Here is a 19,528-nt window from a genome sequence, read left to right as displayed (position 1 = left end):
CACTCTCAACTATTAGGTATTGCCCGCTGCCACTCCCAATTATCACTTTGACTCCCACCACTCTCAACTTGACACTTTGTGTGTTGTGTCACTCCACAAGTGAACACTTCTTAGTGTTTGACTTGTGTTATTGGTGAAATTAGGCTAACCCTTTGTGAATTACTAATGATTGCAGGTGTATCTGTTCCTAAAAGACAAAAGGGGAGCCAAAAACTCCTCAACCGAAGTGACATAACACACAAAGCGTTAAGTTGGGAGTGATGGGAGCCAAAGTGATAGTTAGGAGTGACAGCAGCCAATACTCAATAATTGAGAGTGATAAAATCCAATAACCCTATTTTTAAAGCAGGCATGTTTTAACAACTACTTTGACTCATATTTTGAAGTTGATACGATTAAGGAATTTACATGTTTTGGCCGAAATCTGGCCAAAATTTACACGTTTTGCCCCTAATCACTAGACTGCCACCGATTAGAACCAGATTTGATCACTGTTAATTGTCTTGCGATTAATTGACCGATTAGATGAAAATTACTCGGTAAACCTCTGAGTAACGATCAATCGATCACTAATCAGAGGCTAGAAGCGGTTTCATTTTCAATATAGTGACATCAGCATGACTATGCTAATTCCAGAACCAATTTTTTTTTAACGACAAGGAATGACGTGCCAACCACCGTGACACCGAGCGTTGTGGCCAAGGTCAATTACTCGACCGTCGCCAACCCCTTGACTCTCCAAGATGCGCGGAAACCCAACCTCCACCCGCTCAAATACACGACAGTGGAATAATCGGTAAAACGTCGCCTCCCATCCAAAACGAACATGCGCCACTCATATTCGTCCTTCACCTGGATGCCGTAGAAAATAATGAAGAAAGTGGTAATCGAACTTGGATCACAAGAAACACCAAGACTTTCCCCAACCACTCCCCTCACCACCTCTGTTCCAGAACCAATTAGACTCCGAAATCACAATTCCATAAACAAACACAACCCCCTTCAAACCCTAATTTTTCCCCCAAATTCAAACCAATGCAGAACCCAATCACTCGCAGTTTCAGCAACCTTTGGAGAGTTGCATCAACAGCTGCTGCAACAAGGTCCACTGTAAACCATCAATGGCGGCCGTACAGTCTCATACCGATGGTAATCGAGCACTCGTCTCGTGGAGAGCGAGCCTACGACATCTTCTCTCGACTCCTCAAAGAACGAATTGTTGTTATCAACGGTCCGATTTCCGATGACACATCACACGTTGTGGTTGCTCAGCTTCTGTTTCTGGAATCGGAGAATCCTTCGAAGCCTATTAACATGTATCTTAATTCTCCTGGTGGAGCGGTTACTGCAGGTAGTTGAATTCTGATTCTACTTGTTTTGATTGTTTGTATGTTGAGTGTTATCTTTGATTCCTTATTATTATGCAAATTAGGGTTTATTGGCAGTTTCTATGTGTTTTGATTCTGGAAGTGGTAAGTTTTAATTTCAATTTGATGTTTGTATGTATGTGGTTAGGACTGTAAACGAACCGAACGTTTAGCGAACAGTTCGTGAACTGTTGTTCGTTTACGTTCGTTCGTCTAATAAACGAACGAATATGTACAAGAAAATTTGTTCGATTAGTTAAATGAACGAACATGAACAGAGGTCTCGTTCGTTCAATTGTGTTAGTGAACGTTCGGTAACGTGTTCATGATCATTCGTTTATTTACGTTCGTTTATGTTTGTTCGTTTTTTTTTGTGTTGTTAATTAAAGATTTTGTACTTTTATATACTTTATCTAAAGTTTCTATATTCTTCAATTTTTATTTATTTTGTTACCCTAACTATTTACTATTAAACTAGGAAACCTTATTTCCATCTTGTTTATGCACTGTTTCCCTTTCCTTATTATTCACATCGACGAACACTATCGACCTCCATTCAACGATTAGGGATACGGCTTAAAGTTCTGGCGATGCTCTCTCCGCCATCCACTTTTAGCCTTCATCGCGTTTGCCGAATTTATTTGTGTTCGTGAATCGTTCGTGAACACATTCATTTCCTTAATGAACGAACACGAACATAAAATCTCGTTCGGTAAGTGTTCATGAACCGCTCGTGAACACATTTATTTCTTTAACGAACGAACACGAACAAGGCCTTGTTTGTGTTCGTTCGGTTTATTTACAGCTCTATATGTGGTTGTTTGAATGCTTTTGTTTGAATAGTTTTTGTTGTTAGAGGTTTATAGCTCTTCTAAGAAGAATAAATTTTTGACTGCATGTATGATTAGTAGCATAGTTATTAAAGGCGCTAGGCGCATAGGCCTCGCCTGGGGCCTAGGCGCAAAACGCAAAAAAAGCAAGGGCCTGAGAAAAATAAAGCGCATAATGGAAAAAAAAATTAAAAACATATTATGTATTAGAAAAAGAATACCATTCTTTAAATAAAATAAACAAAATCTATATAACACTTTATATCATTTATTTACTTTAGTACCAAAAGTTATAAAATATTAATGTATTAGTGTAGAAAAGTAGTTTTCCTTAGATAAAATACGGATCTGGCTAGAATCTTGCCGGAAATTAGAAAATTTGGCCGGAAACTCTCCGGAATCTAGGAATCTCGCCGGAATGTGCACCTGAACCATCACCTGGAGAATTAAAGCGCAAGTTCCTCGACTCAAGGCGCAACTGCCTCGCCTCGCCTCGCCTGAAAAATGGGCCTAGGCGCGAGAGGCGATGGCTTTTAACAACTATGATTAGTAGTTTGGTGTTAAATAGTTTATCTTGATTTTGAGTTTCGGAAAGTACTAGCTTTTGAGTACAAAACAAAGTGTTTTTGTTTTATTCCTTTTGGGAGTGAGGTAGTCTTGCATTCTTGAAGCTAGTGTTATGTGAGTTTTAGTTATAATATAACCTGAACTTTACCTCATTGGGATCATAAATCATTTGAGGACCATCAAGGCATCAACGCGTAACTTAGTTTTGGGGGAGTGAGTGCAAGGTTTGATATAAGTTAATCACCTTAAAACCCTTTAAAGATCATCAAGGCGTCAACGTGTTATCATTTGAAGGACTATTCTGCTTAAAACACAAAAAGTTAGGTGTTGTAAGGTAATATTTGTTAATTAGTAGCCTCAGTTTTGTTGCTAGACACTTTAGGTTGTATTTCAGTTAAAAAGTGGTAGAGATATACACATAATCTTAGTAAAAAAGGTGTTTTGACACTCATTTTGGATAATGTATTCAAAATGCATTATAGAATTGTAGCTGAGCTTATAGTGGAAGCATAGAGAGGAAAAAATTCAAAACCAGATTATATTGTGGGTGAATCTATCAGGAATATTTCTCATTTATTAAGTGGAAGAACAAACAAAAGTTCATTTCTTGTAAAATTGGTGTATTATTATAATAATAAAATTTAAAGTTTTTTTATACACTATCCTTGAATTCATCATATCTCAGAACCTTTTCTAGTTTTCAGTTTAATTATATCTGTAATACGCATTATGGTTTTCGAAACAAGTTTCAACACTTTCACTAGATTCAGCAGATTGTCCCTTTCATTGGATTTTCAAGTGTTGAGTACTTTTCTGGATGTAATATCAAGTTACAGTGTAGTATTTGGAGGAGCTTATAGGGGAAGAAGGTAGGTAACTGTACAGTTTTTGAATAATAGATATCCACGTGGAGCATGTTCGCTGCAGTTGGTGTTAGCATGGTTCCAAAAAAAATTTGATGTACAATGTACTTGAATGTGTATATAGATAGAAATATTTTCTTGGCATATAGCATTTTTACTTTTAAGATGCAATACTGGTTCAAAAAATGAATTGTTTTGAACTATTCTTCTTCAAATTTTGCATTTGGACATGTTTTTATATTGTTTTTGAAGTTTGAAGTTTGATGTTTCATCATGTTTTCCCAAATCTAGTAAGACACAAAATTTGATATAACACAACTAAAAATCTGCAACTGTTGCTATCTTTAAATCTTATTATTTTACAATTTTACAATGCTTACACTTGAAGCTTATTAATATTAAAGCAGGGAGTAAGTTGTCATTTTAGTCCTGAAGTTTGACCAAAATTGTCACTTTAGTCCAAATAGTTTTTTTCTTGCCATTTTAGTCCAAATAGTTTTGTTTTCTGCCATTTTAGTCCCTGACTTTTGTCATTTTTTGCCATTTTCATCCAACCCACCAACTCCATTCAAAAAATTTAGTCAATTTAGGTGAATTTTGGTCAAACCACATTTTTCTTTCTTTTTTTTTTTTTGCAGGTGCGATGGAATGGGGATGGTGTTGTGCTGGTTTACAGTGAAGATGATGGCAGTGGTTTTTGGTTTTACGATGATGGCAGTGGTGTTGGTTGATGGCGTGGGTAGCCGAAAAGTGGCCGGTGGTGGTGGAAATGGTGGGTGGGGGTGGGTGGGTGGTGACGGTGTAGGCAGGTGGCGGTGATGATAGAAGGTTGTGATGTGGTAGGTGGGAGGTGGTGGTGGTCGATCAAAATGGCAAAAAATGACAAAAGTCAGGGACTAAATTGGTAGAAAACAAAACTATGTGGACTAAAATGGCAAGAAAAAAAACTATTTGGACTAAAGTGGCAATTTTGGTCAAACCTCAAGGACTAAAATGGCAATTTACTCTAAAGCAGGCATAGTCTAGTTTAGTGTAATACTCTTCTTCCAACAATATAACCACAAGCTGTCGCTAAAAGTCTTCTGTTTACTTTTTCTTTCGATCACAAATTCTAACCATGTGTTCAAATCATAACGTGGTCGATTCTTCTTCTTGCAGGTCTTGCGATATACGATACAATGCAATACATTCGTTCTCCAATCAACACAATATGTTTAGGTCAAGCCGCATCAATGGCTTCTCTGCTATTGGCGGCTGGTGCCAAGGGTGAACGGCGGTCTCTTCCGAACGCAACCATCATGATCCACCAACCGTCAGGCGGATATAGCGGGCAGGCTAAAGACATGACTATTCACACAAAACAGATTATTCGGATGTGGGATTCGTTGAATGCGTTGTATGCAAAGCATACCGGACAGCCTGTCGATGTAATTCAGAAGAACATGGATAGAGACTATTTTATGACCCCACAAGAGGCTAAAGAGTTTGGTATCATTGATGAAGTCATAGATGAGAGACCGTTGACTTTGGTCACCGATGCTGTCGGGAAAGGTTCAGAGTGAAACCCGAGCGAATTGAAGGCGTAAAAACTAAAAAGCAGATTTCTGGGTTGTTTTTTTTTTATTTATTTGTAACGGTTACTGGTAAAATAAATGGGGAATTAAGGTGTTTTGCTTCCTTTACTGGTATTGTTTTATGGTTTGCATGATTATTATGGTTGACACTTAATATTATAGCATTTTAATTAACGATTAACAAAATGTTGTTTTAATTAGTTTGAATTTGTTAGATTTCAATAGAATTAGAATCTGGAGTTTTTTCATTCGTTATCTGTTGAAATTAGTTATTTCTTGTACGTTAAAATTAGTTACCGAGCGTTAACATGAGTTTCGCCGGTTTGTGTTTGGTTAGGTCAGTTTCGGATCATACTCATACATGTTTATGTTTAGTTAAATGTATCGCATTTGAACTTGTTTGATTTGTTTATTTTAAATTTAAACAATGTATGTTTTATGACAAGTTAAATTGATTTGGTTTTTTCTTTTTCAAAATTCAGAAGATAAAGAAATTAGAATTAAGTTTTATAGTTTAAATGTCACTATAGTGTATTTTTTACTAAAAGTTTGTAATTTATAGTGTTAATGTTAATATGCATAAAAAAAAATCAAGAATTGGGTTTTACAGTTTATGATTGTTTTATGTAGGTTTGTGTTTTTAATTGTAAATTTGTATTTGTATATTGCCAATATGGAAAAATTAAAATAAAATATTCAGATTAAACGAGTTGTGTTTGTCATCATTTTAGGTTCACCACCAGTCCACCACCACCGTCACCCCACATCAACTTCTTTGAGAAAACAAACAGAAATCAAACATGATTGCCGATGAGCTTGTGGTGCAGTGGTAAGGGAGAGACTTGGGTTTCCAAAAGACCCAAGTTCAATTCCTGCTTCTCTTCATTAGTTTTCAGCGGCACCTGGTGATGATAGGAGACCGGACGAGTAGGCGGCGATCGCTAGTTCGATGCTTGAACTGAATGGGCCTGTCCTAGGTGAGGGTTTTCCCCAGTTCGGAGACGAGTGTACCCCGATGTGGTGTTTAGAGAATTCATTGGCCGTTCAAAAAAAAAAAAAAAATCAAACATGATTAACACAAATTACAATATCTTAAGATAAAATGACAAACCAGATACCTCTGATTTGATTTTTGGTCTTTCTAAATTGAGGATTATGCTATTTGACCACCAAATGTGATATTTTTTATTTTTTTTAATCATTAAATTTTATCAGATTTGTACCAAATCTTCCATTATGTGGCATATAAAATCATTCATAGGCATAGCCAAAGCAGTGGGATGTAAAAACACAATGCAACAAGGATCAAATTCAACATCAACTTCATCGATACAAACTTTTCACAAATTCAAATTTATGAACAAGAAACTAAAACCGAAATCCAAAACGTTTTCCTTCTATTGAACGACTTACAAGCCAAAAACATAAATTAACACACACACACCCGATTAAGAAGCAGAAAATTTCCAGAATCGATAAATTTGTTATTACAACACACTTTTACACACAGACTAATTTTTATTGACAATTTAATTACCCGCAAATAAAGATCAAAACGCACGTGCACACGTCATGAAGACTACGAAACGCCTGGGAATGAGAGTCGGTCCCTGAGAGTATCAAAAATCGAAGAAGCAGTTGTATTCTGTTGTAAAGTGTTTTTAAGGCGCTCCAACAACTCGCCATCTTTACTCTGTGACGCAGCTTCAGCTGCTTCTTTTGCCATGCCTATTCGTGCATACGCCTGTTCACACATACACTTTTTTTTATGCCTACTGCAAATAACTAAAGCTAAAAAGAAACGAGCTAAACGAACAAGTCAACGGGTTTAAAGTCAACGGAAATGTATAAAACCTTTTAAAAGCGCTTAATCAAAATGAAATGACAATAAAGTTCTATAAACTAATATAAAATTCAAAACGAGAAAATAAAAGTGTTTTGTTTGACTTTGACCCAACCCAATCTGACTTACTTGACCCGGGCTAGAAACACCTATTTTGACCCGTTACCCAACATAGCCGGATCATTTTGCTACCTATACTTTGGAAAAAGTTGGGGACTAAATGCGTTACAAAATGCAAACCACAGGGAGCATCCGTGTACTTTTTGGAAAGCTAGGGACTAGATCCTAAATTTTGGTAAACCACAGGGACCATTCGTGTAATTTACTCAATATAAAAATACCTCTGCTTTCTCACGAGGATCTGCAAGCTTTGAAATATACTTAACGGCTTCACTTTTTTCATCAGCATCAATGCAAGCCTCCACAAATGGCTTAAAACCTATAATACCACACCGGAAATAAAAAAAATGCATTTACTTTATTTTCAGTTTAAATTTCTTTTTCATTCTATATGTACGAAAAAAAAAGGATTCAAAACGGCGTAGAAAACCATACCAGTTGGAGGCCGTTTCTCCTTAGAAAACTTCTCCAACGCATCCCAGTCCCTTATTGTTACCAACGCGAAAACTTTGAGCCAATACCATCGTTTCTCCGAAACCTGATTAAAAGTATGTTACATCAATAAGTTGGGAATTCATACCAAAAAAAGATGTCTAAAATAATATAACTTGCTATGTTGTCAAAGACGCAAGGCGCAGGCGAGGCGCATCGGCCTCGCCCGGAGCCTAGGCGCAAGGCGCAAAAAAAGCGTGGGCTTTTTTAAGAAAAGCGCACATAGAGAAAAAAATATAAAATGAGTTTCTGAGCTGGAATTTGGTTGAACTCATGCGTGCCCGCACCTGCGGACACGAATGCAGCTCCGAAAAACCCGGGCTTCACTCAGTTTCGTTTTTTCCTCTTTTTTTTCGTTTTTTCCCTGTTTTTTGCGCTGCGCCTCAGGCTTTTTTCGCGCCTTTCCTGCGCCTCAGACCGCTTTTTTCAAAAAAACCCATTTTTGCGCCTAGGCTGCCACCAGGCGCTATAGCTGTGCCTCGCTGCGCCTAGGCGCGCGCTTTTTGCGCGTTTGACAACATAGATAACTTGAATGGGTAGAGTTAGGTGCTGTTTGTTTTTTAAGAGGTAAAATGTCTTGCAGTCTGCGGACGACATCTGCAGACATCTGTAGAAGAAGAGGTGGACCAAACCTCTGCAGTATGCAAGAAGAAGACTGTTTTTTAGCGTATGTAGACTTCTAAAATAAACCGGTGGTGGTGTACGGACGGTGGTGGTGGGTGGTGGTAGTGTTGTTGGACGGTGGTGGTGGACGTGGACGGAGGGTGGTGGTGGGTGGTGGACGTGGAGGTGGTGGGTGGTGTTGATGGACAGTGGTGGACGGTGGTGGTGGTGATGGACGGTGGTGGGTGGTGGACAGTGGTGGTGGTGTTTAACCCTCTGCAGAGTGCAGACCTTAGAAGACCTTAGAAGTGGCTTGGCCAAGTCTGCACCAAGAAGAGCTTGCGCAGACGTTTTTTTATGAAACGTCTTCGGAAAAACAAACAGTCTGCAGATGGCAATGTCTGTGCGTGGTCTGCGCGGCGCAGACAGAAGAGCCTGCGCAGATCTTTTTTAGAAAAACAAACACCACCTTAGTCTACAAAGGGTGTTTTACCTAAGAAGTCTTAAGAAGTTCAATGGACCGTTAGATTGTAATTTTGGATGGATGAGATTGATTAGTGGCATCTTTGTAAATTGTGTTTTACTTTTAACTAGTAAAATTACTCGCGCTACGCGGCGGGAATTTGATCGGCATTGGTTCGTTTCGTTAAAGTATCATTATGGTACAGATGCCTGTTGCAACCGAAAAAGAAACAATAGTGATATACCCAAAAGGATGTCGACACGTGTTTTACATCGAAAAAAAAAACTATAAAAATGGATATCGGTAACGCTTACAATAGTAACAATACCGATATCCGGGCGGAATCCATGTAAAATAGTTGCTCAATTACGAACACGGCTTTGTTTAAAACTTATAAGATTATTTTATAAGATGTTTATATTTAGATCAATAAATACATTACTTAATATATGTTAATGGCATAGTGAAATTTAAAAGTGTTGATTAGGGAAAAAGGAAAAGCTTGTGGTCAATTTGAGAAAATAAAAAAAGCTTGTGGTTAGTTGGAGAAAAAAGAAAAACTCACCGGTGCAATTCACTTGTATTTTAATATATAATCTAATCTAACTAGAATTACCACCCGCCGCAATGTGGCGGGGGATTCATTAGTTATATATTATGTTAGATGAAAGGCGAATATTTCTCACATGACCACGAGCCTATGTGTAAAACCGATAAAAAAATAATCAATCGCACGTTGCGACAGACCTATCAAACAGGAAAAATAGACGCGCTGCGACGGACATGTCAAACAGGAAAAAAATAGATGAAAAAACGTTGAACCCCACGCGCACGTTGCGACGTGTTAACTCGGAAATTTAGAACGACACGTTAAACGGAGAACTTATGAAAAATGAAAAGTATATAAGAGACTAAAGTTGAAAGTAAAAAAAATGTTGAGATTAAATTGCGAAAGATGAAAAGTTTTGGGTTGAAAGTAAAAAAAAAAAATTAAAGGAGTTAAATTGCAAAAAGATGAAAACTATTGAATTAGAAGTGAAAAATCAAATTAATCAAAGGGTTAAAATACCAAAGATTGAAACTTTAAACTTAAATTGCCAAAGATTGAAACTTTAGAGTTAAAAAAGAAATCAATTTCAGATTATGAAAACAAAAGAGATAAATAAATTTAGTTAAATTGATGTTTAATATTATTATTATTATTTAGTAAAAGAGAAATTACCAGAGAATGACACGTGTCCAAAAAGGATTTTTGTTTATTAGTATAGAAAGATGAGTATTGACTGATTTAATGGCATAGGGGTATATGTAATTTCGCTGTGTCTTAAATTCAGAAACCCACAATGCAACTTCCCATCTTTTTTAGAAAATAACTTTTTTATACATAAACGGGTTTTTTTTAAAGTACACCATAATAACGAGCGTTTTTTTTATCTTTAATATGAGTACCATATTGATATTAAAAAATACATTTCAACCGAGTGTTTTTAGTCCATGGTGTTTTTGGTTTTGTTTATCCAATGGTGATCGACTCAAACAATCCCGTAATTCAGATAGTGATCTCTTACCTTAAATTCGGTTTTAACTTTTAGAGCAGCCCGATGATTGCCCAATACTATGCATGTCCGAATTGTATCACTAATACTTGAATCGACAAATATAGGTTGCTTTGTACTTACTTCCAGCTCATGCTGCAATCTGCATTAAATTTAAAAAATAATGATACAATATACATACAAATATATCAATCTTATAAAAACAATTCTTACTTTAGTAATTTTGCATGCTCTTCAGCAGCCTTTGACTCAAAAACATGTTCCTTGGTTTCCGCAAAAAGATTTTGAGCTTTCTCGATGAGTTTTACTCGTGGACCATGAAGTGGAGATCCTCTACTCGCCATTGGATTCTTCGCTGTTTCCCATGATTCTTTCCATAATAAGAAAGCAACATCCTATAACATTAAAAAAACCTGTTATGCAACAGTAGATAGTGGTACAGACATTTTTAAACTAAGGATGTGAATTTCTAACATGACACGAACCTAACACGAAATTCGCGGGTTTGGGTTTAGTCTAAACGGGTTGATTCAATTTCAGGTTGAACCCGCGAACCCCTTTAGCTAAACGGGCTGGGTTCGGGTCAACCTGGTCGGTTGGCGAGTTGACCTGTTTAACCTATTTATATTTTATTATACTTTTTTACAATATGTTTTATGACATAAATTAAACTGGGTGTGTATTTAATGCCATAATTATAACATAAAGAGAAATTGACATAAGATTTCATAATTTAGGCAAATTGGATTTAAATAATCCCAGCTTTCTCAATTTGGCCGATAATAATCCCAACGCAGTTATTGGCCCCGAACAGGTCCACTTTTGGCCGATAATAGACTGCGTTAGATATAGCTTAACGGAGTTAAGTTTTTTTCCGAATTACAAACTGATGTTTTAGGGCTTTTGATGAGAACGAGGATACAAGTCGATTGATGTAAAATTTACCTCGAAATACTGCCCCAAACGACGAAAACGGTGCTTCAATTCGGGTGTTTAAACTTCCAGTTAACAAAAATCAAGCCGTTTGAAGCATCGTTTCGAGGTAAGTTTTAACGGCGGATTATTATCGGCCAAAAGTGGCCCAGTTCGGATTATTATTGGCCAATAACTGAGTTGAGATTATTATGGGCCAAATTGAGAAAGTTGGGACTATTATCGGCCAAAAGTGGACCAGTTCGGATTATTATCGGCCAATAACTAAGTTGAGATTATTATCGGCCAAATTGAGAAAGCTGGGATTATTTAAATCCAATTTGCCTATAATTTAAATGTAATTGTATTATATACCTCTATGTTTTTTAGTAATTTTAATATATCAATTTGTGGGGAAAAAATTAAAAAATCCGGGTTGAATGGGTCGTGTTTGATTGTTTGGGTCAACCCACTAATATTCAGGTCGTGTTCGGGTTCATATATATGACACGATTTTAAGGTTCAGGTTTGTCTAAAATTTTCGGGTTCGCGAACATGGCCCGTTTAACAACCCTAGAAAAAATGAGGAAGTAATCAAGTTTAATTAAGGAAGCGAGCTTACATGAAGCTGACCGGTAGAAAGAAAGAAATCCTTCAAGAACTCATGCTTATAGCATCTGTGCATTAAACACCGATGTTAAAAATTTCATTTTATATTAAATTGGAATAATGTGAATAACAAGAAAATCTTAAGCTATCCTGACTCACCGTGCATAACATATAAATAAGTCGCGCGCAAGAGGTCTAGCTTGTATCATTCCAAATAACTCCAGTGCTGGCCTCTGTATAAGTCAAAAAAATCATATTAAACTAACAATTTGACATTATGCGCTATGTTGTCAAAAGCGCAAAAAGCGCGCGCCTAGGCGCCCGGGCGCACCTACAGCGCCTGGTGGTAGCCTAGGCGCAAAAACGGGCTTTTTTTTGAAAAAACGGTTCTGAGGCGCAAAAAGCGCGCGCCTAGACGCAAAAAACGTGGTTGAGGCACAGGAAAAAGGTAAAACAGAACAAATGACCATATTAAAAACGAAACCGAGGGCGTGAAAAACTGGCTCACGCGGGCCCGGGTTTCCGGAGCTGCATTCGTGCGGGCACGCACGAGTTCAACTAAATTCAAGCTCAGAAACTCATTTTTATATTTTTTTATATTTTTCAAAGCATAACATATTTTTTATATTTTTTTCTCTATGTGCGCTTTTCTTAAAAAAGCCCACGCGTTTTTGCGCCTTGCGTCTTTGACAACATAGATTATGCGAACTTATAATTGTACAAAAACTAATACCTTCTGCCATATGTGAAACAGAACAAGATAGACAAGATCGGTATCACCACTTTCGGTTGCCTTTGATAAGGCTGTATCTTCTTCCCCTATACCGAGTAACAGAGGAACCTGAAAAGTCAACCATAGTTTCTTGTGTAACATATGTATACGTTATATATATATATATTCTGTAAACGCTATTTTAAATAAAAACAAACAAAAGTGGAGTACCTGCTTTGAGGAAAGAGGCTCATGTTCGACTAACATAGCTGCTAATTTCCGGCGACCAATCTGATCTGCATGAGCAGCAACTGCAGCATACGAAATGCTTCTAGACAACTTTAACTGAAATTCCAAAACAGTTGGCTATTACATTTAAATTACAACAAGAGTAAATGCCATTTTCGTCCCGAGGTTTGGCTACTTTTGCGACTTTCGTCCAAAAGTTTGGTTTTCCACATCTGGATCCAAAAGGTTTAAATTCTTGTCATTTTCATCTGATACATTAACTCCATCCATTTTTTAACGTTCAGTCAGCGGTATTGCCGTCTTTTTAGACATTTTTTTTGTGACAGTTAAAGGGTTTGGGTGGGGAAAAAGTCAACAGATGTGGATCTTTATTTCTTATAGTGTTTTTTTATTTTAATAGAAAATGTCTAAAAAGACGGAAATGCCCCTCATTTAACGGATAAAAAAGGATGGAGTTAACGAGTCAGATGAAAATGGCAAGATTTCAAACCTTCTGGATCCAGACGCAGAAAACCAAACCTTTGGACGAAAATCGCAAAAGTGACCAAACCACAGGGAAAATGGCATTTTACTCTTACAATAATTAAGACTGCATGGTTAACTGTGTGTAAATGCCATTTTCGTCCCTGAGGTTTGGCTACTTTTGCGACTTTCGTCCAAAAGTTTGGTTTTCTACATCTGGATCCAAAAGGTTTAAAATCTTGCCATTTTCATCCGATACATTAACTTCATCCATTTTTTTAACGTTCAGTCAGCGGTATTGTCATCTTTTTAGACATTTTTTTGGGGTTTGGGTGGGGAGAAAGTCAACAGATGTGGATCTTTATTTCTTAGTGTTTTTTATTTTAATAAAAAATGTCTAAAAAGGCGGAAATGCCCCTCATTTAACGGAGAAAAAAGGATGGAGTTAACGAGTCAGATGAAAATGGCAAGATTTCAAACCTTCTGGATCCAGACGCGGAAAACCAAACCTTTGGACGAAAGTCGCAAAAGTGACCAAACCTCAGGGACAAAAATGGCATTTTACTCTTACAATAATTAAGACGGCACGGTTAATTGTGTGTAAAACATCGCAGTATGCACACCTTATCTAGTAAAATTTCAAGAAGAGTAGCATCAGGAATCGCCGATGATACTGATAACTTTGCACAAGCCCAGTGCATGATAACCACTTCCTGCATAAAAGTCAAAAGAATTAATTTAATAGGTTAAATAAATAAATTTTTCCGATTGTCATATAGAACGAAAAGATCATAGAACTTACTTGATTCATTCCAAGGTAATCTGATATCCGGAGTGCTAACAGATGTTGGTGGGCATTAACCAATCGGCCGATCAAAACTGACGGCGTGAGCAACTAAAAGCAGAAAATATATTAATTTTAGAGTGAATTTCAAGGATTGTCCTTTATCTTTATACCCATTTTCAGGTGCTGTCCTTTATGTTCATAATTGACGAGTTTTGTCCTTTATGTTTTCATATCATACACGTTTTGTCCTTTAGGCCTAACCCAGTTTGTTTTTTCAGTTAAATTTGGTCATGTACTTTGTACATGAGGGCATTTTTGTCAATTCAAAGGTTGCAGAAGCTTTGAGCTGTAAATCTGCCATTGAACTTACCTTTGAATTGACAAAAATGCCCTCATGTGCAAAGCACATTACCAAATTTAACTGAAAAAACTAACTGGGTTAGACCTAAAGGATAAAACGTGTATGATATAAAAACATAAAGGACAAAACTCGTCAATTTTGAACATAAAGGACAACGCCTGAAAATGGGTATAAAGATAAAGGACAATCCTTGAAATTCACTCTTAATTTTATAAAAAGATATTAAAGATGAATCATGTAGCTGAATCATGTTAAGGTGGTTAGAATTTAGAAACCTTGTATTGATGTATACTGAGTGGAATACCAATCTCTGGGCTGCGAACAGCGTTTAAAACCCGTAGTGTTTTACTCATTTCCTGAATGCTTTCACGCTGAAATTGGCTGCCAAAGCCAACTGGATATCACTAACGTAAACAAAAAATAGAAAAAAAAACTTAAATTCTATTACGGGATTCTCCAGCAGATAACATTCTTCATGACCGTAAACGTATGTCGGCAACAATGCTATTATTGTTGAGTAGTAACTAATAATTATTCATTTGTTGCTTTCTATACCTCTTACTTTGAGTTCCATATATATAGGGTTAGGGTAAAATGCAGAACTCCTACGAGTTGTGAGAACTTAGAGAACTCGGCCTTACAACAGGTTTTTTTTTTTTAACCAAAAATCCTAAAAAAATAACCTTTTACCAAAAATCCTAAAAAAATAACCTTTTACCAAAAAATAGTTTTTGTTGATTTACACCACCCGTAAAGAACGCTTACATGTGGTTTAAATGCTGATTCATGCTGATGTCAGCAGCTTTTTACAACAGCTTAAAGAGGCCAAAAACGCCACTTCGATTTTTTTTTATTTTTACAGTTGTGTTTGTAACATTTTAATCTAGGTGTGTGAAAAAAATGCGGGCAAAACTCGCACGACAAGTCGGAGTTCTCTAAGTTCTCACAACTCGTAGGAGTTTTCTCTTGATCCTGATCCTATATATATAGTGAAAGTGTAAAATACAATGTTCCTTAACGTATGATATGTACGATATGAAATTACGCATGTTATTAACTCAAAACCGTAATCACGCATGAACAAAACCATAATCACGCCTGGGTTTTAAAAAGCGCGCCCTAGGCGCGCCTAGGCGCAAGGCGCAACAAGGCGCAGGGTCTTGGGCTTTTTGGCTTCTCGCCTTGTGTTTTTACAGGAAGCGCCAAAAAAGCGCATTTTTGATGTTTTTTTGTGGGCTTTTTGGCCTGAGGCGCGCGCCTCATGTACCCTAGGCATTTTACTGCATAAAAATGTTGTACCTTGGGTTTTTTGACTTGTACATGTAGTTAAAATGGTATAAAAGCCTTACTTATAGCTATATTTTGGTTAAAGGAAGCTAAAAACCTATGGGATATATAAAAAAAATTATATAAACATCTTGCGCCTCGGGTACGAAAAGCCCACCGCTTTTGCGCGTTGCGCTTCGCGCCTCAATTTTAGACCTCGTCGCTTTTGTGCGCCTCTCGCTTTTTAAAACCAAGAATCACGCATGTTGAAAAATCATAACCATGCGTTATTTATGGATTTTCAACATGCGTGATTAGGGTTTTCAGTTTTATAACATGCTTAACTTCATATCGTACCATCACACGTTAAGGAATGTTGTACGTTAACCTTCCCCTATATATATTACCATCAAAACTAACCTACAAAACGCTTGGCCATAGCTCGCAGCTCTAAGTAACGTCTGTTGCAGCGAAGGATCAAACTCGTGACCTGCAGCATCAACACAGGCTTCAACAGCTTCAGGCAGTGATGAGCGTATCAATCTCAAATTTTCATCAGCCTGCAATAAACCGACATTAGAATTTCTACCAAAAATATAACAACGATCATAATCATACGTACCATAACATGTATGATTATTATTATACAAATTTCCTACCTTTGCACTTCGTCGGTCGAAATGATCCAAAGCATCATACAACAAAGCTGCTGGTTCTGTGCTCCCAATCTTAAAGATCGACTCGGTAGAAGACGGGACCCGTTGTAGAAACTCCATGTTCGAGTTGGACAATATCCTCGCTCCATCACACTCCGGGATAAGGATAATCGGGTCGTCATAAAGATAACGAACCGGATCTCCATATGGGCCCACCATCAGAAGCATATCATCCCAGTACAGTAACACACTGTCCATCCCACACCAAACAAGTTGCTCCGGAGCAAGTGCAGACTATACAAAACATTGTGTATTCAATTACTAAGCAGTTAATGCGGGAAAAAATGGATATCTGTTAAGGACCGATATTTGAGATATCGGTTATCACGCTATGCAGTTAATGCGGTAAAATATTGGATATCGGTCGAGGACCGATATTTGAGATATAGGTTATCTCGGTGAGATATTGGTGGGATATCGGTGATTTTAATACAATGTAGAATTTATATATATAGCAATTTAATACTAATAATTCAGTGATATATTGGTGATATATCGATTATATCGGTGATATATCGGTCAAATCTCGGTGATATATCGGTTATATCGGTCAATATCGCCGATAATATCGGTACCGATATTTTGAGACCGATATTTTACTAGGGGACCGATATGACCGATATAACCGATATATCACCGAGATTAACTGCATAGTTATCGCGGTGGGATATCCGTAATTTTTAATATCATGCTGCATTTATATATATATAGCAATTAACAAACTATCCTTTTGCAACTTGCAAAACACTACAATTGTAGCAAGTAGGAACCGATTAAGACTTAAAGCACAACACTTAACAATTAAGACTTAAAACACTAATCGCAGCAATAAGAAGAAGAGTAAAGTCCTTTTTGAGTCCCTGTGGTTTAGTCATTTTAACTATTTGAGACCAAAACCTAAACTTGTTTTGATTTGAGTCCCCATGGTTTCTAATCTTAACTTCTTGAGTCCAAAAGACAAACTCTGTTATATTTTCAAAGTTAGTTTTTATGAAATTACCAAAATACCCTTACCACAAAAAAATAAAAACAAAATATATAAATTTGCATATACCCTTACCACCCATCATATAACCTCTTACCTCGCCATCAACATCACCAATTCAGCATGAACCACCCATCTTCGATCGCTGCTAAACACATAACGGTCACCATTAACAGCAACATCCATCTTTATCTTTGTTTAACACACTTAACAACAACGTAGACCTTCACTACCGTCTACCGAAACCACCATCTCCATCGTACATCCACAAGAAACATCGCCATAATCATCTTCATCCATTTCTGCTTCCGATCACCGGAGTTGCTCACCATCAAGGGTATTTTGGTAATTTTATAAAAAATAACTACGAAAATCTAACAAAGTTTGTCTTTTGGACTCAAAAAGTTAAGATTAGAAACCACTAGGACTCAAATCAAAACAAGTTTAGGTTTTTTGGACTCAACCACAGGGACTCAAAAAGGACTTTACTCTAAGAAGAAAGACAAATGGTAGAACCAAGGTTTAAATGAACGGAAACGAGTTTCGAGGCGTTTTCCCTTCGCCTCATGAGGCGTAAGCCTCGAGGCGAAACGAGGCGTAAGGCCGAGGCGGTATTAATAAATAAATATAAAATATTATAAAAATAATAATACTAACTAATTTTATCATCAGATTCATCAAAATCATCAAAAACACACTTAAAAAGACATGAAATGCTTGAAATTGACACAAAAAGTCAAAAACAACTATCAAAATCCGCTGAGGCGCACCTGAGGCGCAGCTTTCTTAGCGCCTCAGCCCCTCTGAGGTGCATATACATTAAAAACACCATGAGGCGCGCCTCAGACTCGTTTTTTGGCCGTTTCGCCTCGAGGCGCGCCTTAAGGCGCACACCTCAAACGTTTTTTAAAACCATGGGTAGAACTAAGAAGAAAGGTGGAAAATCTGTGTCAATATTCTGACCAACATTTTGCACCGATATCTCACGAGGGGACCGATAACCGATATATCACGCGATATTAACTACATAATTCAATTATAAAGTTTTAGAAACAAACCTCACAAGCGTACTCGAAAATAATGCTGGAAAAATCCGTAGGCATGACAAGAAGCTGCCCGTCATGAGTAAACGACGCCATCAACTTCCCGTTATGCGAAACAACCATCTTCTGCAACGGTCCCAACCCTTCACCAACCGTCTGCACCCCATCTTCCTCAACCAACAACACATGATCCCCAACCGCTAACAACACCTCAACATTCCCCGACATCGTATACTGCGGCTCAATAACCGCCATACACACCGGAAACTCCTCAAGCCCGGTATCCGCTAACTTACTAACTTTCGGGTTCCCCAAATCACTCACACAAAACAACTGAAACGCCTCATTCATACACACAACTCCATTCCCCCAAAACACACACTCAACAACACTATGTTCAAAACACTCGTGCCCTAGACTAACATTAGGTTCGATTAGTTTACAATGAATGTCGTACCTGTAAACGGTGCCGTCTTGTGTGATGCAGATTAGGGTTTGATTATCGGTCCATGAGAGGCCGATTAACCGGCCGCCGGGGTTCCGCCAGATGGTTTCGGAGATCTGGTGGCCGGAGGAGGTGAAGATGCGGAGTTTACGGAGGGCGGATTCGGCGTAAAGTTGGACGATTTTGGAGTCGTCGCGAATGAGGGCGATTGGACCGCCAAATGGGGCGCAGGCGACCTTGTTGCGGGCGAGATCGATGTTTTTCCAGCGTAATTGGTAGATTTCGGGCTTGCGGTAGTACTTGTCGCCGAGGAGTTGCCACTCGGCGGCGATGGAGACGCCGGCCATGGTGATCGGTGGTGGTGAGTGGTGGTGGTGACCGGTTAGGTATTAATTAAAGTGTGTATTTGCATACAATTATTATTTTAGACTTTTAGTTCTTGTTTGGGAGAGAATATAATATTTTAAAATTAGTTTTGGTTTTGGGAGATAATATTATAAACTATAAAAAAGCAACATATATATGCATATGCAAGTTGTATCATATGTTGTGGGAGTTTTTCAAAAAAAAAATAGATTTTTCCTTTCTAACCCTAAAGTTTAAATCTTTGGCAAATTAAGTTTAAAGTTTCATTCTTTGAAATTTGAAACCCTTAGTTTGATTTTTAACTTATAATTCAAAAGTTTATATCTTTTGCAATTTA

The 19,528-nt window shown here is 37.5% G+C and overlaps 2 protein-coding genes across 2 annotated transcripts; one reads left to right on the top strand and one right to left on the bottom strand.

Moving 5' to 3' along the window:
* Positions 1-936: 936 nt before the first annotated feature.
* On the top strand, positions 937-5,355 carry LOC110897373 (ATP-dependent Clp protease proteolytic subunit 2, mitochondrial). Its single transcript, XM_022144126.2, has 2 exons — positions 937-1,351; positions 4,786-5,355. Exons 1-2 carry the CDS (start codon positions 1,036-1,038, stop codon positions 5,187-5,189), a joined length of 720 nt encoding a protein of 239 aa, XP_021999818.1. The 5' UTR covers positions 937-1,035; the 3' UTR covers positions 5,190-5,355.
* A 1,129-nt stretch (positions 5,356-6,484) lies between these two features.
* On the bottom strand, positions 6,485-19,291 carry LOC110897374 (protein VACUOLELESS1). Its single transcript, XM_022144127.2, has 15 exons — positions 18,396-19,291; positions 16,296-16,586; positions 16,057-16,196; positions 14,646-14,751; positions 14,025-14,117; positions 13,846-13,935; positions 12,743-12,856; positions 12,533-12,640; positions 11,959-12,032; positions 11,813-11,867; positions 10,492-10,673; positions 10,291-10,420; positions 7,600-7,702; positions 7,386-7,483; positions 6,485-6,945 (listed from the first exon to the last, which is right to left on the bottom strand). Exons 1-15 carry the CDS (start codon positions 19,170-19,172, stop codon positions 6,781-6,783), a joined length of 2,526 nt encoding a protein of 841 aa, XP_021999819.1. The 5' UTR covers positions 19,173-19,291; the 3' UTR covers positions 6,485-6,780.
* Positions 19,292-19,528: the final 237 nt, after the last annotated feature.

This window comes from Helianthus annuus, chromosome 13, assembly GCF_002127325.2.
Source record: "Helianthus annuus cultivar XRQ/B chromosome 13, HanXRQr2.0-SUNRISE, whole genome shotgun sequence".
Classification (NCBI taxonomy): domain Eukaryota; kingdom Viridiplantae; phylum Streptophyta; class Magnoliopsida; order Asterales; family Asteraceae; genus Helianthus; species Helianthus annuus.
Note: the sequence above shows the minus strand (reverse complement) of the source record. Positions and strands in the feature narration are given on the sequence as shown.

Excerpts from the sequence above, each read along its gene's own strand:
- LOC110897374 (XM_022144127.2), bottom strand. The coding sequence starts at position 19,172 with ATGGCCGGCGTCTCCATCGCCGCCGAGTGGCAACTCCTCGGCGACAAG. Across the intron at positions 13,936-14,024 it reads ATTACCTTGGAATGAATCAA|GAAGTGGTTATCATGCACTG; the intron begins GTAAGTTCTATG and ends ACTTTTATGCAG. Across the intron at positions 11,868-11,958 it reads TTATTTATATGTTATGCACG|ATGCTATAAGCATGAGTTCT; the intron begins GTGAGTCAGGAT and ends TTTAATGCACAG.
- LOC110897373 (XM_022144126.2), top strand. The coding sequence starts at position 1,036 with ATGCAGAACCCAATCACTCGCAGTTTCAGCAACCTTTGGAGAGTTGCA. Across the intron at positions 1,352-4,785 it reads TGGTGGAGCGGTTACTGCAG|GTCTTGCGATATACGATACA; the intron begins GTAGTTGAATTC and ends TTCTTCTTGCAG.